Genomic DNA, 16,096 nt, shown 5'->3' on the forward strand with positions numbered 1-16,096 from the left:
CAGCCATTTTTTAAACTTAGATTCACAATCCATGAACGGGCATATTTTTAGCACCTACAGTGAGTGTTTCAGTCCCTATGCTAGATTCTGGGGACTCAAAGAGTTATAAAACAGGGCTGCTATTCAGCAACTACTCGTGACTACATGGTGGGTCAACAGCCGCATGGATACAGATCAGAGGTTCTGAGCCATTTCCAGAAACTAGGAACACCTAAACTCTGGCAGCGTACAGTTGAGCATCAGGATAGGACCAGAGTGTGTGCGAGTCACCAGGGCCTGGGGCGAATGCTTCCCTGTTGCTCCTGCTGGCAGCCTACACCTGTGCATATCAGTGTCCTCTGAAGCACGTGTCTCAAAAGCTTTGCCCATACTCTCTCCCATTTGGGCCACTTCGACTCTCAAAATAGCTGAGAGAGAGAGAGAAAGAGAGAGAGAGAGAGACAGACAGACAGACAGACAGACAGAGACAGACAGAGACAGAAAGACAGACAGTGAGAAACAGAGAGACAGAGAGAGCAGGCAAATTGCCAGCTAGGCTCCTACCTATCTCAAGCTTTAGGTTCCTGTTGTCTTTGGTGTCACTACCTTTTGTGGGAGCTCCTGAAGATTCCGTGGCCAGAGTTAAGAGATCAATAAGCTATCCTGAGCCCCCGCAAGTGGTTGCTACCTGGGTTGCTATTGAAAATAACAGAACCGTTCCTGGATTCTGTTTTTCACTGAACCAGAGATAACACCTTAAAGCGGCCAGCATTTCTACCAAACCCATCTGCGCTTATGGTCCCAATAAAAACGTTGACACTTGCTCCCGAGTAGTGAGAGATATGTGCCACTGCACACTTCACAGTGGGCAGTCCCTGCCGCACACGCATTTATATTCGCTCCATGACTGAGCAAGCTCAGCTAAACCAAGAACGCACTCAGGTGACATGCCACCTGATCCTTTCCTGCCGACCATCAGCCCGCCCAGCCGTGCTTGCTTCTACTTACTCCGTCAGCCGTCTCCTCTCAGAGAAGCTGATCACCGTCCCGTTCGAGGAGATCTGGAGAGCTGGGTGAGCTGTTTCTCTCAATAAGAGAAATCTAGTTCCTATGGTGGTTAAGAAAAGACGCAACATTGTCACAATGCCAAGCACTGGGCCAATCTACGCATGTCAAACTGTAGGCTCCCACTCTCCTGAAGTCAAAAGTCCTGACGTGATACTTTACATCCATAGCTGAAACTGCACTCATGATCAAGTGTTAATGGATGCTCTGCACTGGTCAAGCCCGCCTACTGCTGCAGGTGCAGGTGGACCCACACAGGTGGATTCTCTGCCAGGCAAAGCGTCATTCACATCACCTGGGAATGCAGACCCTACCCTGAACCTACTGAATCTGAATGTCTACTTGGACAAGATGCTCAAAGATCTGAGTGTGATTTTAAATTGGGAGCCTATCAGAAAAGCTCATAGAGGATCCGATGATGGGATGTGCAAGCAGTGTCCTGAGAGGGTGGGAAAACACACCTGGATAGGCAGCCCTCCCATCTTTTCTTACAACTTAGGCAGGCCCTACCGACATCACAAACAGGGCATAGCACGGTGACTTAATGTGACCCCTCAATCTTGCGCCATCTGTGGGTCTAGGGTAAGGCAGCATGATGGCTACCTTCCCATTTCTCATTCCTCTCTGGGGATCCCCCCCTCACCCTCAAATGTTACTGAACTGTTTTGTCACTTATTTGAATTATTCATTTGTTCGTTCATCTGTTTGTTCATCCATTTGACAAATGTTAGTTACTACAAACTAGGATAAGTAGAAGAAAACTGGGAACTTGTCACAGAGTTGAAAGGCTAACAGAATTAGAAAATCGTTGCACACATGCCACACCTATAAATTATGACACATTGAGTGATTTCTAAGCCCACACGTGTTCCAGCCACTCATCTCCAGAGAAACTAAGTCTATTCCGCGGGGATGAGGCCAGGACATCAGGGTTTTAAGCACCTCAACTAATTGCCAACCACAGGAAAGCTTGGAAACCTATGGAGAATAGAAGTAAAAGAAATATCCTGATGCTGGATCAAGCTTGGGACCTCGTGACAAACCCTCTCACTGACAGCAACCTGCAACTTTCTGAAGTTGCCTTGGGTGTCACCTCTGAGTGGCAGAAGGGGAGGGACGGAGACGCCTGGACATCCTGGCTCCGCACTAAGCAGAAAGTACCTCTGGTGGAGATGAGGGCGGCTTCGCTCTGCTCGCTTGTCCCGAATGCATTGATGGCTCTCACGTAGAAGAAGTAATTGTCGTTCGGTGGAAGAGTAACTTTCAGCTGGAGTCCTTTAATTCCAGAGAAGGATCTAAATACAAAGGAAGATAATTCTGAATATAGTGTCGTGTGACTAATACTTCATTTCCGTAGGGAAATGACATTTTTCATTATCAACAAGTACCTTATTTTCTTTCCTCTCTAATCAATGGACAGATTTTTTTTTTTTAAAATCATCATTGTCTATGAAAATTACTTCACTGAATTGTCTCTATTTCCAGTCACCTTTTGTTCAATGTATGTCTTCTAGAATATTCTTCAGGACAAACCCAGACACCATTTTGAAATTTTTCAGAAAAAAAAGGATGCTAGTGACCTTGTGGCTAATGAGCCCTGAAGATGCGTTGTTTTCTTAATTGATTTCAGGTGAGGTGACAGTTGTGACGTGAGATGACGTTACGTCTACTTACAGTACAAAGGAGCCCGATTATCTCATCAACAGACTCAAATTGTGGCAACCTTGGAATGCATGATGATTTCGTACCTGGCCTCGCCAATGCCACCGAGGTTAACAAAAACTGCAGCTCTTCAAAGAGGGCAGTATCTTTTCAAAGAAACTTTATCTTGGCCAGAAAAGAGAATTGTAATTGCTGCCTCCCCCAAGGTCCCCAAAGCTGCTTATTCCTAAATTGCCCATTTAAATGATGAGGGAAAGGCAGGTGGCAGTGGCCTGTGATGGCCCAACCATTTAAACAGAGAACTCTGTGGATTTGAAGGTGGAACTCTCTGGACTTGCCAATGAGCTGCAAGAGCTTTAGGCTTCTCTCCCAGTCTTTACTCTGCATGGTATCCTGGCTTAGAGCACAGATACAAACCCAATGGCCTCTCTCCTCAGCCTGCATTCCGAGTGGCCAAGAGAGTGGCAAGAGGGCTTCTTGCTAATGGAATTGCCATCAGCCTGGCTGCCAGAGTAGAGATGCGCTCTGATAGGTACCTAGTTTCTCGCTCATTCTCGGGCTGTGGAGTTTGCTGTTGCTGTTGTTGTTGTTGTTGTTGTTGTTGTTGTTGTTAATGACTGTGCTCCAAAAGCATTAAAATGAGATTCCACACCCAACCCCGACCCCCAGAGGATTTCTGTATACGTTCTCCTCAGTACTTGTTGTAGAAAATAACATGGAGAACCAGAAACAAACTTAGATTATTGTCAATGCTGGGGGTAGAACCCAGGGCCCCACGCCTGTGTTCTATCACTAAGTGGCCTCCCCAAACCTTGTTCTTTAGAGACAGAGTGTCACTACACAGCCCAGACTGTCCTCAAACCAATTCACAGTTCTTTTGGCTTCTGCCTCTTGAGTGCCAAGATTAAGAGAGTGCACCAGGAGCCTAGAAGGTCTAAAAAAAAACAAAACAAAACAAAACAAAAAAACCCAGCATCTCTATGGAATATAATTCTGTCTCTACCCCATGACGGCAAACACTAAACTCACAGTGCGGTCCTCAGGAGGGTGGGGTTAGGGAGCAGGCTGGTTCTGCAATTCTGCTGGCTAGTGCCTGGAAAAGGTCAGCACACGCTCCTCCAATGATCCTGGCTGTTATTTCTGGACCTACCACCTCACCAGGCCTCCAGAGAGCAGTATATTTAGCTACTGAGAAAGGGGGGGGGGGGGGTGGTGGTGAAATTGAGCCATGTGACTATTAATGACTAGCTGTGCTACAGTTAATTAGTGAAAACACATGTCCTACAGCGGCGAGTGTAATTCCCAACTACTATCTAGAATATTAGTCCAGGGCAGACGCATTGCTTATCTTATTTAAGTTGGCAGCCAAAGAAATGTTTTAAATAAACACTGATGGCAACCCGTAATAAAAATTATTGTTTTAATACACGCACTCGGTGTGGACTTAATTTTACACTTCATCCACTCATTAAATAACTATGGATTGACCACTTATCATTTCTGCAGGCCCTGTCACCCTGGAGCCTGAGGGGGAAGTGACAGAGGAAGGAGAATGTCAGCCCTAGAGACCAGGCGCAATACAGTGGCCCCATTTTGTAATGGCACAGTTGTTACATATCAAGAATGTTTTCTGAAGTCTGCTGAGGAGAGCGAATGCCACAATGCCATGGACACCATTAGCTTCACACCATTACTTGGATAACGAGCAAAGATTATAAGGCAATGAACCCAAAACACAGCACCCCACCCTGCCTTCTATACAAGAGATGGCCGCACAGATGTGCATGGGGACCTTTGCCCTGACCATAAAATAAAAGCAGAAGATGGAATATAAAATGTGGTGGCATTTACTGTCACAGGTCACCGTCTTCTGAGGAAGCCACAGGTCATAGGTCATGTACAAATGGGCACTGCCCTATCTCCTTTACTAGATGTCACCAGAGTTTCCACATCAGCCATGCCAGTTCTTCAGTGAAATGACAAGTTAGAGTTTTGCAGTCTGTCACCTTGAAACCAAAAGCTTGTCAGGATTACATCTGAACCCACATGGAGCACGCCTGGATTAAAGTAAAACTTTGGTTCCCAGAACATGCAAACTGGAGTGAGTGGCCAGAAAGCAAACAGACCCACAGTAAATTGTTGCTCCTTAATTAAAAAGGGATGCTAGCTGAGCATGGTGGCACACATTTAAAAATCTCAATATTCAGGCTGAGATAGGAGGGCCCTGAGTTCAGATCCCAGCCTGTGCTGCACAGTTCAGCATTGTCCCAGTGAGAAAGAGATTATGATTAAAAGTCTCAAACCAATGAAAAAATTCAAAGGACAATTAGAAATGGCTCAGATGGTCTCACTTTGGTCCCTGAGTGAGGGATTTCTTCTTACACGAACCATAGAGCAAGCCAGGCATGGTGGTGGTGCACACCTTTAATCCCAGCACTTGGGAGGCAGAGGCAGGTGGATCTCTGTGAGTCTGAGGCCAGCCTGGGTCTCCAAAGTGAGTCTAGGACCACACCCGAGGCTACACAGAGAAAGCCTGTCTCAAAAAAAAAAAAAAAAAAAAAGAACCGCACAGCATTGGGAAGAAATGGCTTTGTGTGGAGCTGATGAGGTACTGCACGGATCCTGACATAGCAATGAACTGACAACGGCAGGCAGCCTGGAGCTAGAGCGAGCGTGGGAGGCTCCATGGACTCTTCTGTAAGAGGGTACAGTAGGACGGCTAGATAGGAAACTACTGTAAGAAACCAGGCTCTGAGAGTCCAATTCTGTTACTCCACACACCTCGCATACGGAAGCCTGGGCTCCAACCCCAGCACCTCCAAAACCAAAGTTAAAAACATTCAGTCATAGGAGAGGGGAATAGAGTGAAAGCAGGAGGGAGGGAGGAATGGGAGGATACAAGGGATCGGATAACAATTGAGATGTAATATGAATGAATAGAAAAAAAACATTCACAAAGCCAGGCACAGAGGCACAGGCCTATGATTCCAGCACTCAGGGAGGCAGAGACAGGATCTCTGTGAGTTCAATGCCAGCCTGGCCTATAAAGTGAGCCCAGGACAGCCAAGGCTACACAGAGAAACCCTGTCTCGAAAAAAACAAAAACAAAGCTACCAACAACAAAAACCTTCATTAGAAAATTACAACCAGACAGAAGATAGGACCACATCTCGGAGAACAGTGGCAAGAAAGTGTATAAGAAAATGTATAAAATCCATATTAGGGACATCTGTCAGTGCTACCAAGAGAGACACACCAGTCCCTCTGCAGGGAAATGTGATGTCATAGACCTCTCAAACCCCCGAAGGTAATCTATCAACTCAGCATGGCTCTAAAAATAACAAATTATCTAGTCAGTTGACGGAGGATGTTATACAAGCTGACTCGGAAAATAAAATATAAACTAGAAATAGGAGGGGGGAAAAAGATGAATGAGCCACCTAACCCCCAAGGCCCTCAATAGAAAGCTTTCCCACTAAAAACAATGTGGTACTTAGCATGAGAACACAGGTGGGCAGTGGAACAGACAGAGGACAAAGTCAGGAGTGGAGCCAAGCACACAGATTCCTGGGTAAGCACTTCAGATCACAAGAAGAAATAAGAAACTTCTTTTAGAGACAATCATTATCATATGAGAGAGGGAAAGAGGGAGGGGAGCAGTACACACCTGCAACCTGAAATCGCAGCACGTGAGAAGCGGAGAGAGAGGGATTGAGGTAAATTCAGGTTCAGCCGGGCGCACGTAGCAAAAGTTCCAGGCCAGAAAGAGCTACATAGAGAGATCCTGTTTCAAACTCAGCCAACCAATCAAAAAAAAAAAGTTGGAATCTCTATTTCATACCTCCTACCAAAGTAAATCTCAAATGATAAAACAGATTTTAAAAACAAAATTAAGAAAATGGGAGGACATGTATAATATTACACATGTATATATTCAGAGAGTGCATGTATAATATTACACATGCATATATTCAGAGAGACGGCATTTTAAAATATTACAAAAAAATCTTGAAAGCTTTTTTCAAAAGAAATTGATAAATTCAACTAAATTAACATTTTAAAATATTCATGACAAAATATGTTTCAAAAGATTCCAAACTCACACATGGAAGCTAACTTCCTTTAAAAAAAAAAAAAAAAGCAACAAAGAAGAGGATCTATGAATAAAAAAAGAAAATGTCATAATGTAACAAGGGAGGGGAGAGAATGGTAAGAGAAGTGAGCAGCCATAGAAAAGAAACTGCATGGCTCAAACCATATGAAAAGACATCAGCCCAACAACAGAAACTTGAAGTTAAGCTATAGTTGGGTTTTCCAGCTTTCTAAGTGTCAAAAGTCAGGCGAGGCTATAAAGAGCCAAGAGATAAATGCATGCACTGCTGGCCAGAGACAAACCCCAACAGTCCCTGGAAAGTTGGTCATATCTACTATGAAAATTCAAAAGATACATACCCTCTAACTAGTCTTTCTGTTTTGAGAAATTCACCCTAATATATATAAATTCATCATACGTATATAGAATATATACATATACACACACATATGTATACATACACACACATATGTATACATACACACACATATGTATACATACACACACATATGTATACATACACACACATATGTATACACACACATATGTATACATACACACACATATGTATACATACACACACATATGTATACATACACACACATATGTATACATACACACACATATGTATACATACACACATATGTATACATACACACACATATGTATACATACACACACATATGTATACATACACACACATATGTATACACACACAAATAAGTGAGCTTGTATGTGCATGGGGTTGCTGCCTACAACATGGTTGAGGACAGCAAAAGAACAGAAAGATGGCTCTCAGTTGGTCAAGTAAGTTAAATAACACCCTGGAATTGTTTTTGTTTTTGTTTTTGTTTAATGGAGGCAGCCCCCTAGGTATGGTTTATGAATGCTCACAAAGGTATATGTTTAAGCAAAAGAAGCCAACTGGTAGAAATCCATGTAGGATTGCTCATGTTTGTTGGGAAATTATAGACGTTTTACCTGGAGAGTTAAAAATGAGTCGAGCGACAGTCGCTGCCTTGGGGGTGGGAATTGAGAGATGAAGGGGAGATAGAAAGAAAGTGAAGGTTCCCTGGCTCCCTCTTTTGTCTTCTGAATGTGTACTATAAGTGGACCCAAAATTAAAGACTTAACTTTTAAAAGCAATATTCCTAGACAGGAGGGAGTCCGGGAGTAGACCGAATGCACTTCCAGATGCCCAAGGTGCGCACATATTTGAGCACTTTGAAGTAGTTCCTCTGGGCATGTGATAATCCAATGGCCTGACCATGAGGTGGGTACACATGCTTTAGGGGACTTGAGAGACCTGTAATTGTGGGGAATAGCTATTCTCCATGGTGTTGTGTCCTAGGGAGGGGTGGCCTCTGTACAGACAGTATGAAGGAATACAGTGTCACCACTCCCGGAAGCAGCCTCAGAATGGTGCACCACCACCACAGGGCACAGCAGATGGCTAAGTACGAATTGTTGTTTAAAAACACAGTTGGATCTTACTGGCATCCGTGTTGCCAGCACCAACATCTAGCCAGCCAGTCAATACCACTTACTGTGAACTGTGAACAGAATGCATGCTGGGTCTGTGGGAGCAGTGAGTGGAACAGCATTCCCCAACCTGCCTGGGCATCCAAACTGGTAAGTTTTGATATTTCATTTTTCATTAATTATTTTTTAGATAGAGCCTCACCCTGCAGTTTAAGCTGGCCTTGAATTCACTATGTGACCTATGCTGGCCTCCATCTCCTGCTCGTCTTGCCTCCACCTCTAGGGTGACGGGATCCCAGGTATGGGCCACTACACAGCTTCTGAACTGGGCTCCTGAAGAGGGGTCCAGGAATCTGAATTTTGCAAGTACCCCAGCTGACTTTAACGGCCATTGAGGTTTGGGAAGCACAGCCCTAACAGTGTGAGACAGAGAGGGAAAAGAAGGAAGGGGAAACTACATAACATAAGCAACATGAAATTAAAAAAAAAAAAATCAAGCCAGGGGGCTGATGAGATGGCCCGGAGGTTAAGACCATTGTTGGCTCTTCCAGAGGTTCTGAGTTCAATTCCCAGCAATCACACAGTGATTCACAACCATCTATATTAGGATCTGGTGCCCTCTTCGGACAGCACTCATATACATAAAAGTAAATAAATAAAATTTTTAAAAAATCAAGCCAGAATGATGGCTCGTGGCTGTCATGTCAGTACCTGAAAGGCTGAGGCAGAAGGACTGCTGTAAATTCCAGCCAGCTTTGGCTACAGTGTGTAAGCCTCTCTCAAAACAACAACCATAAACCAATAACACAAACCCACAAAAAACAAACTAGTCAACAGGTGTTTGAAACTGTTTGCAAATCTTTAGCTAACCATAAGCATAGAAATTTTATAAGATGGGGGTGGGAACCCAGTTAAATCAGGATTAAGAAGAACATTCTTTATATACTAATTTTCCATGATTAAAAAGACTTGGTAAATAAAATTTTAATAGAACCATTTTTCTTTCGATAAATAAGGATATTATGAGACTCCGTGTTACTAACTATCATCATTGTTTCATAACAGTGCAGAAAAACAATGCGGGCGTTATGTGCAGACGACCATAGGCCCGGGCCCTGCCCAAGCTCAAATCTGTCAGAAAGTCAGTGTGAGCCAAAGGGTCCAGGAGAAGGAGCCTGGAGTTCTGCGTTCTCTGTCTGAGCGAAAGACACTGTTTATGCTTCAGACAGAGGCTCCCAGGAGGCTGGTAGCACTCATCTCTCTGGATCCTCCAAGCTCTTCTTTACCGGCCCCCTCGTCCTCTGTGTGGACAGTTACTTGAGATCCCCGAGGCCAGTCTGCAGAGAAGAGTGATTTAACATTGTGCTTTCAAACACAGTTTGCAAATGATTAACAGAGCGTGTTTATCTATCTTTTGTAAAACTGCTCTCGGAGACGACCACTATTATCTTAAGAGGCCTTACGTAAAGATCTCCATGAAAAATTCATCTCAGAGCTGAATGTCATGGAACATAATTGTCTCTCTTAGTGAAATGCTGTGCTTCCTCTTTTAAAGAGAAATGAGTTATGTAATCTCATTCCTCCTCCTCCTCCTCCTCCTCCTTCTTCTTCTTCTTCTTCTTCTTCTTCTTCTTCTTCTTCTCTCTCTCTCTCTCTCTCTCTCTCTCTCTCTCTGTCTCTCTCTGAATCTCTCTTCCTCTCTCCAGTTTGTATTTACGCTGCCAGGAAGTTCAGATTTGAATCTTACCTTCCACCGAGGTTCTGTTCTTGGATCTTTCTAACGGTCTTCTCCCCTTGCGATCCTCAGCTCTTGTACCCACAGAACTGTCTTAGGGGCCCTGTTACGACAGGGTCCTTCACTGGGAAACTGACATAGGGTCAACTGAAGTAAAGAACAGGTTGCGTTCCCATTGTCTGACGTTCTATGTACAACCAGGACGACGCGAGATTATCGAAGGGCCAGTCAAGTTGGAGTCTTTTAGGAAGAAAGACTTTGCTTGGAAAACGCTGAATGTGGTTTAATCCCAGCACTTGGGAGGCAGAGACAAGCAGATCTCTGTGAGTTCGAGGCCAGCCTGGTCTACAAAGTGAATTCAGGACAGCCAGGGCTACACAGAGAAACCCTGTCTCAATAATAATAATGGTAATAGTAGTCGTAGTAGTAATAAGAATAAGAAGAAAATTTTTTAAAGAAAATGCTGTATGCCTGGGCTAGAGAGGTTGTTCAGCCATTAAAGACTAGGCTCACAACCAAAAATGTAAGAAAATGCTAAATGCCAAGAATACTGGGTGGGGGGTGGGGGTGGGGGCGATCATCACATTACTCCTCTCCCAAAAGCCGGGAGCAGGAGTATTTGTCTCTTTTACCCACAGGCCACACAGAAGGTCAAAATACTGGCTGTTGACTCATGGTCAGTCAACACATACCTACCTGAAAGCTTAATAAGAACTTTTTTTTTTTTAAGAGACTGAGGTTCCTCCTCCTGGCTGCCTACAAGGACAGGACAGCAGGAATCCCAGTTGGAGCACCTGACTATGAATGGCATAGCTAGCCCTCCAGTTAAGACAGTTAAACGGAGGATAGAGAATTCACAGGCCCAGCACCCAGGCCGACCTTCAGAAGGCTACTCACCCTCAAAGGTATACCCCCCCCCCCCCCCCCCCGCAACAAAGAGGCTCTCCCGGGCACCACAGGCTAAGGCGGGGGCAGGGACAGGAAGCTCACTCCCAGCTAATTTGTGGAGTATTGCCTCTCACAGATTTGTCATTCAGTGCACAACTTCTCTGCACAGCCCACACAGCTAATCCCTGTACTATATTGCTCGCAGTTTTCCTCCTCCGCCCACACTTCTGCTGACTTCTCTCAGCACAGGAGAGACGGAGCAGCTGAGGAAACAGAAGAGTGGTGGGGGAAATTTTGAAAGTGTTTCAAGCCCACCCAACCTGAGGAGAGTATGCGAAGGGAACAGGCTGAGACTGAAGAGGAGGTCCTCCATCTATCTCTCACACAAACTAGTGAGTGTCACTCCCGCCTACCTCCAGTCCTAAGGGGGCTGACTTCTGGGACCAAGCTTTGGTGCCCACAAAAAGAAAAAAAAAAGAAAGAAAGAAGAAAGAGAGAAAGAAAGAAAGAAAGAAAGAAAGAAAGAAAGAAAGAAAAGCACATTTTTAGGAGAATTATGGGACGCCTGTATCATGGAGTATAGGCACAGAAGGCTTGCTCATTCCATTTAACAACCCCCCAGCCCCACCTCAAGAACTCAACCAGCACCATTGGTCTGAAATGAGAATATCTAAGAGGCCGTCACACTGGGAGAAGGAACACGGGTCTTTGGGTGAATGACTTCATTCTAGCAACTAAAATGAGAGTGCCCAATCTAGAGCACAATCAACGAATCGGTGCCCTCCACCCACAAGTGCAAGTGCGCATGCGTGGGCATGGGCGTGGTATGTGCGCGTGCGTGGGAGTAGGCGTGGTTTGATATTACCCATTCTTTCCCTTTCTTCATCTCAACTCCAGAGTCTTTAGGGCTCTTCCCCGCCCCCACCCCTCAACCGAAGTAACTAGTGTGGGAGAATACAGAAACGTGTATAGTTCTTGCTCCTTCTCTTTTGCTGGAGATTTCAGCCACTTAGATGACTTGAAGTGGCCAAAGACCAAAGGAGATTGACTCATCTCATTCCTTAATGGACAGTTGATGATGTCTACACCTATGAGCTTTCAATTCTCACCCACTTTGTGATCTAGGCTCTTGGTAAACAGAGCCACATGAGAAATATGCCATATTTGGTCTACTTTATTCTTCCTCAAGAGCCTCTAAAGTAATGTTCTACAAACATATGTAGGGGTTATGTAACCATTGGGTATATGGAGCTCGACAGGTTTTTCCCTATCAGTGATCCACAGAGACATTTTAGGCTAACAAATTAGACTCATCTTTTCTCCTGCTTAACTATTCAAACACTAAAGTGAACTCATTCACCATTCTTCTCTGCTTTGTTGGCAGTTTGTTATTTTGAGATTATCCTTAAAAGTTGATCTGTTTGTTCTTAGGGTCAGCTTTATGCATTTGGTGTTAATTGATATTTACCCATCAAGGAACACGCATATTCCTGGAGCAGCTACAATGCCAGAGACCACCTCAGACACAGGGCTACAGTTGTACATACTGACCCCCTTAAGGGGTTAAGGGGTCAACAAGTGGAGACCAGCTCAGTACACCTCGTTCCAAGAGGCAAAACCATTTTAACCACTGGTTGCTGTACAAGAAGTCAAAAGAATACAATAGGGAGAAGTGGCAATTATTAAGTAGAGGTGATTAAAAAGACAATTTTGGTTCTTTATTTATTGATTGTAACTTCTGACTAGTTCACCATAGCTGGCATCATAAAGATTAAGCCATATATCATATAGATAAATAGTATTTTAGAGCATTTCTGAACAGCAGACTCTGATGCGATCCCCTCAGAAGATCTGAGACACACGGCCACTTCCAAAGAGCAGAGTTTCCCTCCCCTCCTGGACTCTTAGGTCAGAGAGCCAAAAGTTGCACGTTATCCTGAGTCTCTGAGGCTAAGGATGAATTATTTCAGAGTCAGGTGAAGGCAACCCGGGCTGTAAAACACTGCCGCATCTGTGCAGAAGAGACGGCCCTGATACAGTAGCTCAGCAAGAGACTTGGCAGGTGGGCATGATGCTAGTCTATAGGCAAGAAAATCTGGCTTGCTTCTGAAGATTACCTACTGTCAGACTCTGCAGGGACCCGGACTTGGAAAGGCAGGTCTGAGCTGTGGGCTAGACGTTGCACTTCCTGCCACCCAAGGCCTTGGAGTACCTAAGTGGCAATCAGCCCCATCTCCAACACCTCTCCAGACTCTCCGTGGCGCTCAGCGTGTGGAACTCCCGCCCCCCCCCCCATCCCTCCTCCTCCTGTCCCCCCAGCACACCCCCCCCATTTTTAAACCCACTGGACTAGATCCACCCTGTGGCAAAGGCTCTCCACACAGCTCTAACACTACCGTAAACTTCTGTTTATCCAGGCCCTTAGATAGTTACTTGCAACAGAATGAAACGCATTGGCAAAGCCTTAGACAGAAAACACAAAAAACAAAAAACAAACAAACAAACAAAAACAATGGCTAGCTTTATGCCTCAATAAATTCTACATTGGCTTTGGCAAAATTGGCAGATGACTATTGTCATCTCTCTAAAAATGGAACTGCTGCTGGTCTCTTAGGGTTCGACAGGACGATTTGTATGGAATCATTATTGGCAGCTAACAGGCCCCCATTTTAGTTTTAAGGGCCCCATGACAACCAGGCAAAAGAAAAAGATCAAGCAGAGGAGATCTGAATGGTGGTACATTATCTCTTCCTATCTGTTTCTCCTGTGACCAAGGAAAACTAAGGATACATAGTAACTCCCAGTTTGCCAGGCTGATGGCTCTGAGAGCTGGTGTCTGTAATGACAAGAGTCTGAAAACTAATGGGATGGATAAAACAGACCTCGGTTTGAATTCTAACCCCAAACCCACAGTGCATGATTTAATAGAGTGCCAACTTGGGTAAGCTTTGTGGTTCTGATTTAATGGAAATCATTACCTACCTCACAGGATCACTGAGAGAGCTCAGTAAGAGCAAACACAACTTGTGGCACAGTGACAGCCCTCTATGGGCCTCATTTCCTCTCTTCCCAGCCCCGTCTCCCTATAACTACCCTGAGGAGATGGCAGTGCAATTCCCTAGATGAGAGGGCTACTGGGTCTCGAGGGTTTGTCAGAGTTTTGCCGGCTGAAGCATCCAACTGTGGGGAAATGATTTATGTAGATGCCAGCGGGGGATGAATGGCACAACAGATGAGTCACTGGAGAGCGCTGCAAACAGGCGGGAGAGACCACCTTAGGACATGAGGATTCCTGGAATAGCATCCTCATAGTGATTGAATTCTGATGGCCACTTGCTAGCTGAGGAGCTTTTCAAATCCATGTAAGGGCTAACCGAAACAACATACCTCAAGCATCCAGGCCAGTGCCAACCCCACTACTCCAGCCTCTTCCTCTCTGCACTGGCCAGAATTCGCCTCTCAGATGTTGGCTGACTCCTGGGGACCTTTTCCGGGAACTTGCCAACACAAGTGCCAAAGGAAGGCTTCCTTCTTAAAGCCTTGCATTTGGGTGGCACATTACAACAACAACCCTCTTTCCTGTCCCTGATTTCATGTGATCCTGCCCCAAAGGTAGCAGGCCAGGTCTCTAGCCTGCATGGCACTGGTCCCTATCAGGGACTGGCAAACAAAAGCCTGCTGAGCTAGAAGAAAAGTACAAGCACTGTACAAGGGTAGCAGAGTCAAGGGAAAGCTAAGACTCTAATCCGGCTCCGACTCTCAGGGCAGTGCCCTCCCAGACCCTCCTGTAAGCTTACTGAGACCATGACATGCTTGTCTGAGCTCTCAGACTGAAACAAGTTAGTGGCTTTATATGGCAACCAACCAAACAACATGAGAAATGTAATATTTAATATTATAATGATTCCTGAAGCTAGCCTTCCGGCAGTCGGAACATAAGCAGACTTGTTCCTATGCTGCTTGCATATTTACTACATTTTCAGTTCCGTCGAGGAGCCCACATCCCACCCCTCCTCACCTACCCAACCCCAATGTGCTTTCGGACCATTATGTAGCAACGCCTGCCTTCAACCTGAAAGAATCTATAATTATTGTTCAGTCCTATGAAACTTTGTATCACAACTCAATAAACAGCTGCTTAATCATGGTGCTAATCAAGAGCTCAAATGCACTTTATTAAAGGTTGCTTAATTTTGTACCGTTACTCCTAACTTCCTGCCAAAATAGTTTATCACAGTAAATGTGGCTAAAATGGAAAACCCGAAAATATCTTTTATCAAAATGCAAATATCAGTTAGTAACTAGTAATTAGTTACTGAATATTCATCATGGAATGTAAAGGTGCTTTCTGTAGCCAGGACTTGAGAGGGTATGGAAATGCCACCTCACAGATGGGCTGGTATTTACTAACGGCCTAGAGGATGTGTGGTCCTTTCTTGACAAATTTAACTTCATTTGATTGAGAGAGCCTCACATTTCTTCTATACTAGAAGCATCCCTATATTCTTCATGTTCTTGGAGAGGCAGGTCTGTCCCTGTGATAATCTATGTGTAATTAGCTCCTTTGTGTTGCTAATATATGGTGGGGACATTCTGATTTGCATTGTACATAAGCTCACTATTAGTTTCCTGAATTAGGTGGCGCCTATTCTGATAGAGCTAGTAAAAACGGCACAAAATGTGCATAAATCCTGACTAATGATTCAAGTTAAATGTACCTCAAAGAATGTTCTATCTTATTAAAATTCACATACATTTTCTTACAAGGGCGTTATTATTCTGCACTGTAGCATGTGCTTCATTGTAAACGTGGAGCTCACTGGTGAACAGTGATGGCGCTGCAAATCAAGTCAACAGCTTAATTGGCTCAGCAGGACTCAAGGATGCTTTTCTTGCTGTGTGAGCAGAAGCTCAGATAGCCTGGGGCCTGGAGCACAGTTCCTGGGCTCCAGGCAGTCTCACTGTGGAGAGAGCCTTACCTCAGGCCCTCGCCCTCAGGAGAGTGTTGTCTGCAGTACTCCAGAGTGTAGGTCTCTGTGGCCTCGGGGTTAGCAGGCCGCCACCTGACAGTGGCCGTATTCCAACACACGGTACAGTCTTCTGCATGAATGACAGGAGTGGACGGTGCTGAAGGGAGAGAAACAAGTCAGGCACAGAGTAGTGCCAACACATGGGAGAATACTGGGTTTACT

At 44.8% G+C, this 16,096-nt stretch overlaps 1 protein-coding gene across 1 annotated transcript in view; it reads right to left on the minus strand.

The window, feature by feature from the left end:
* Cmya5 (cardiomyopathy associated 5) overlaps positions 1–16,096 on the minus strand; it is a 92,641-nt gene that overhangs the window by 6,392 nt on the left and 70,153 nt on the right. Inside the window, exons 10-12 of the mRNA XM_051172268.1 lie at positions 15,884–16,031; positions 2,206–2,339; positions 988–1,087 (exon numbers count right to left, since the gene is read on the minus strand). Coding sequence (XP_051028225.1) covers positions 988–1,087; positions 2,206–2,339; positions 15,884–16,031 — 382 coding nt within the window. The remainder of the gene's footprint in view (positions 1–987; positions 1,088–2,205; positions 2,340–15,883; positions 16,032–16,096) is intronic.

This window comes from Acomys russatus, chromosome 30 (genome assembly GCF_903995435.1).
Source record: "Acomys russatus chromosome 30, mAcoRus1.1, whole genome shotgun sequence".
Taxonomy (NCBI): Eukaryota; Metazoa; Chordata; class Mammalia; order Rodentia; family Muridae; genus Acomys; species Acomys russatus.